Here is a 4183-nt window from a genome sequence, read left to right on the forward strand (position 1 = left end):
GTCAGTCTTCTTGTACTTAAGTCGGCATTGTGCCTTATCTATTTAATTCCGATGCAATTTTTGTGATTCATCGTCAATATGAAGGTCCAAATGATACAGTAAACCTCAAGTGAAGCATCGGAATCTATAACTAGTGTCACAGGAATGGTTCAAAGCATAGTCAGTAGGAAGGGTCGGTCTTCATGAACTTAAGTCGGCATTGTGTGTTTTGCATCAAATTCCGATGCAATTTCTGTGTTTCATCGACAAAAAGAAGGTCCAAAGGATACAGTAAACGGCAAGTGAGGCATCGGAATCTATAACTAGTGTCACAGGAATGGTTCAAAACTTAGACAGTGGGAAGAGTCAGTCTTCTTGTACTTAAGTCGGCATTGTGCCTTTTGCATTAAATTCCGATGCAATTTCTGTGTTTCATCGTCAATAAGAAAGTTCAAGGGATACAGTAAAACTGGAGTGAAGCATCGGAATCTATAACTAGTGACAATGGAATGGTTCAAAACATAGACAGTGAGAAGAGTCAGTCTTCTTGTACTTAATTCGGCATTGTGCATTTTGTATTTCATTCCGATGCAATTTCTGTGTTTCATCGTCAATAAGAATGTCCAAGGAATACAGTAAACCTGAAGTGAAGCATCGGAATCTATAACTAGTGTCACAGGAATGGTTAAAACATAGTCAGTACGAAGAGTCGGTCTTCATGTACTTATGTCGGCATTGTGCCTTTTGTATTTAATTCCGATGCAATTTCTGTGTTTCATCGTCAATAAGAAGGTCCAAGGGATCCAGTAAACATGAAGTGAAGCATCGGAATCTATAACTAGTGTCACAGGAATGGTTCAAACCATAGACATTAGGAAGAGTCGGTCTTCTTGTACTTAAGTCGACATTGTGCCTTTTGTATTTAATTCCGATGCAATTTCTGTGTTTCATCGTCAATAAGAAGGTCCAAGGAATACAGTAAACCTGAAGTGAAGCACCGGAATCTATAACTAGTGTCCCAGGAATGGTTCAAAACACAGACAGTAAGAAGAGTCAGTCTTCTTGTACTTAAGTCGGCATTGTGCCTTTTGTATTTAATTCCGATGCAATTTCTGTGTTTCATCGTCAACAAGAAGGTCAGAGGGACACAGTAAACCTGAAGTGAAGCATCGCAATCTGTAACTAGTGTCACAGGAATGGTTCAAAGCATAGTCAGTAAGAAGAGTCAGTCTTATTGTACTTAAGTCGTCATTGTGCCTTTCGTATTTAATTCCGATTCAATTTCTGTGTTTCATCGTCAATAAGAAGGCCAGAGTGATACAGTAAACATGAAGTGAAGCATCGGAATCTATAACTAGAGTCACAGGAATGGTTCAAATCATAGACAGTAAGAGGGGTCCGTCTTCTTGTACTTAAGACGGCATTTTGCATTTTGTATTTAATTCCGATGCCATTTCTGTTTTTCATCGTTAACCCTGCTGTTCTGTTCACTTTTACTTGACATATATACTGTTCGGGTCAATATGACCCGACATATCAAAATGCTTTAGAAACATAAATTTTGGTACAGTTTTAGCTATCGACATTGTTGTTCTATTCCAGTACCTTGTTAGTAATAATAATAATAATAATAATAATAATAATAATGGTAATAATAATAATAATAACAATGCATACAACTTTATTGAGGGATATTTTTCATTTAAATATGCACATAAATTTGAAACAACAGACAGTTTCCATTACAGGCATTCAACTTAGAAAGCACTACAGTTTTTCCATACTTCTATTCTTATTGTTGACAGTTTAGACGTAAGTATTGACATTTTCTAACAACAGACAGTTGTCATTACAGATATTCATCTTAGAGCACACTACAGTACAGAACACACTACAGTTTTTTTATTACATTCCAACATAGAAAGCACTACAACTTTAGAATCCTCTCTTCTTACTGATTGTAGTTTAGGCACAAGTATTCACATAAATTTGAAACAACAGAATTTTCAATACAATCATCTTATAAAATACTACAGTTCTTTTCTTACTGCTTGCACTGTGGACACAAGTAGGTTACATGTTTCTTGCAAATATGTTTACTACATTTTCCACACACCATGTTTGTTTTATTGTCATTACTTGATGGACAGAACTTACAGCGTGCACGTTTTGTAGATTTTCTTGTTGTTACCGATTCTGACACACCACCCACATCATTCGGGTTTTGGATGCTTGTGACCATTCTCAAAGAATCTTCTGTTCTTGGGAAATGCGTTCTTGATGCAATATGTTCTTTTATCAGTGACTTTCCAAGTTCCTCCAAGAATATTCTCCTTCTAGTCAATTTGCTTGCATTCCAATTAGGGTCAACCGAAATCCACAAAACGTATGCATTATAAGCAGAAACATCAAGAATATTGTAGAAAACTATCATTGGCCACCTATTACTTTTTCGTTTGCATGTATATGTACCTAATAACTGATCAAGCGTGTCTACAGCACCTTTGGTTGAATTATAGTCCAAAATCATTTTTGGCTTCTTATCAGCCCTGTCACTGATTTCCGCATCATGGTGGAGAGTGCTCATAAGTACAACATTCTTGTGTCTCTTAGGAATATAATTAACCACAGTAGTGTCATTTGTGAAGTAAAATGAAGAGCTGTGTACCTCCTTGTTGGTCATTTTGTGTGGAAGCTCCGGCTTATTTTTCCGTATAGTTCCCAACATAGTCAATTTCCTTTTCAGAAGCAGCTGCCCCAAATTGTACGACGTAAAAAAGTTGTCACACGTGATATTCTGACCACGTAACTCAGAAGTGAGATCAGATACCACCCTCATTCCCTGATTTCTTTCTGGTGCCGCTCCACTCACCTTTCCTGTATAAATTTGGGCTTTCAGTACGTATGAAGTTTTGCTGTCACACATGGTCCATATTTTGATCCCATATTTTGCCGGTTTACTTGGGATATACTGCTTGAATGGACAGCGACCTCTAAATGCTACTAACTGCTCGTCAACAGTAACATTTTCTCCTGGATTATACAGTTTAGGAAGGACCTCTACCCACTTCTCCCAAATACTACGAATTGCGGCAAGTTTGTCAGTACGTCGTCTTTCCTCTCTAGTAGATTTCTTGTCAAATCGCAGGACACGTGATATCTTACAGAATGTTTCATGAGACATGGTTGCTCGAAATATGTTTCGCCCAGTATCTTTATCCCACAAACTTTTTGTAGACTCCCCATGAGATCGATATACACCCGCTAGGAGTAAGAGTCCTAAGTATGCATGGAAAACAGAACCATCAATATCTGTCCACTGTTCACCATAAACTCGCTGCCCTTCAATATTTGTCATCTCTATTATTTCATTTTGAAGCGCTGTGTGAAATACTGCTTCAAATGAACATTTTACATCAGATATTCTGCTGACTGCATACCTGGTAACTCCTGGGGTACTCTTGATGATGTTCGAAGCTGGTAGGCGACCATGTTGTGCTGGTGGATGCAACTGCCATTCTATATTCCCATTTTTAGAAAGAAAAGTCTCTACACTATTTTGTATGGGCTGTGGACTGTCGTAACTGTCATCGGAACACTCGCTTTCAGATGCATTGCTGATGTGATCTTCAAACTCAGAAAGTGATCCTTCATCTGGTGAGGCATTTACTATTTCTTCCAACTCACGATCATTCAATGGTCTCATCGCCATGGTGTCACAAGTCAAACTGGGCAGAAACAAAGCATTCCAATTATTGAGAACTGCCAATTATTATTTCCTGGGGAAAGCAACAAACAAGCCCATTGTTGTGAACGCATGGAGCTTTAGGTGATTGTTGAGAGTAAGTTGGAATGATGCAGTCACTATTCCCACACAACACAACAAAAATAATTTTCGCCATTTCCAGATTTTAGAAATAAATACGAGTTACACTAAACATATTTGTGTCGGGTCATTATGACCCGAACATTACATATGCAACTATTACAGTTGAAGCCCAAACTTCTTAAACTTTTTTAAAACCTTTTAAAACACATGCTGCTCATCCATTTTCAGACAAAGTCACAAAGTTTCATAAATATATATTGGTATTTACATAATGTAAAATAACGTTCATATTCGTTTCGGGTCATATAGACCCGAACAGAACAGCAGGGTTAATAAGAAAGTCAGAGGGATACAGTAAACCTGACGTGAAGCATC

General features: G+C 37.7%; 1 protein-coding gene across 1 annotated transcript; it reads right to left on the reverse strand.

The window, feature by feature from the left end:
* Positions 1 to 1472: 1472 nt before the first annotated feature.
* Positions 1473 to 3691, reverse strand: LOC124796235. The gene is made up of 3 exons (XM_047260324.1): positions 3048 to 3691; positions 2028 to 2894; positions 1473 to 1584 (listed from the first exon to the last, which is right to left on the reverse strand). The coding sequence occupies exons 1-3, from the start codon at positions 3689 to 3691 to the stop codon at positions 1473 to 1475; spliced, it is 1623 nt and encodes a 540-aa protein (XP_047116280.1).
* Between the last annotated feature and the right edge of the window lie 492 nt (positions 3692 to 4183).

The sequence above is a fragment of the Schistocerca piceifrons genome, chromosome 4 (assembly GCF_021461385.2).
Source record: "Schistocerca piceifrons isolate TAMUIC-IGC-003096 chromosome 4, iqSchPice1.1, whole genome shotgun sequence".
NCBI lineage: Eukaryota > Metazoa > Arthropoda > Insecta > Orthoptera > Acrididae > Schistocerca > Schistocerca piceifrons.

Bases quoted from the DNA above. Each gene is read 5' to 3' on its own strand.
- LOC124796235 (XM_047260324.1), bottom strand. From the start codon at position 3,691: ATGGCGATGAGACCATTGAATGATCGTGAGTTGGAAGAAATAGTAAAT. The intron at 2,895-3,047 runs GTGGGTAGAGGT...CATGTGTGACAG, and splicing joins ATTCGTAGTATTTGGGAGAA to CAAAACTTCATACGTACTGA. The intron at 1,585-2,027 runs GTAAGAAAAGAA...ATTACTAACAAG, and splicing joins TTGTGTCCACAGTGCAAGCA to GTACTGGAATAGAACAACAA.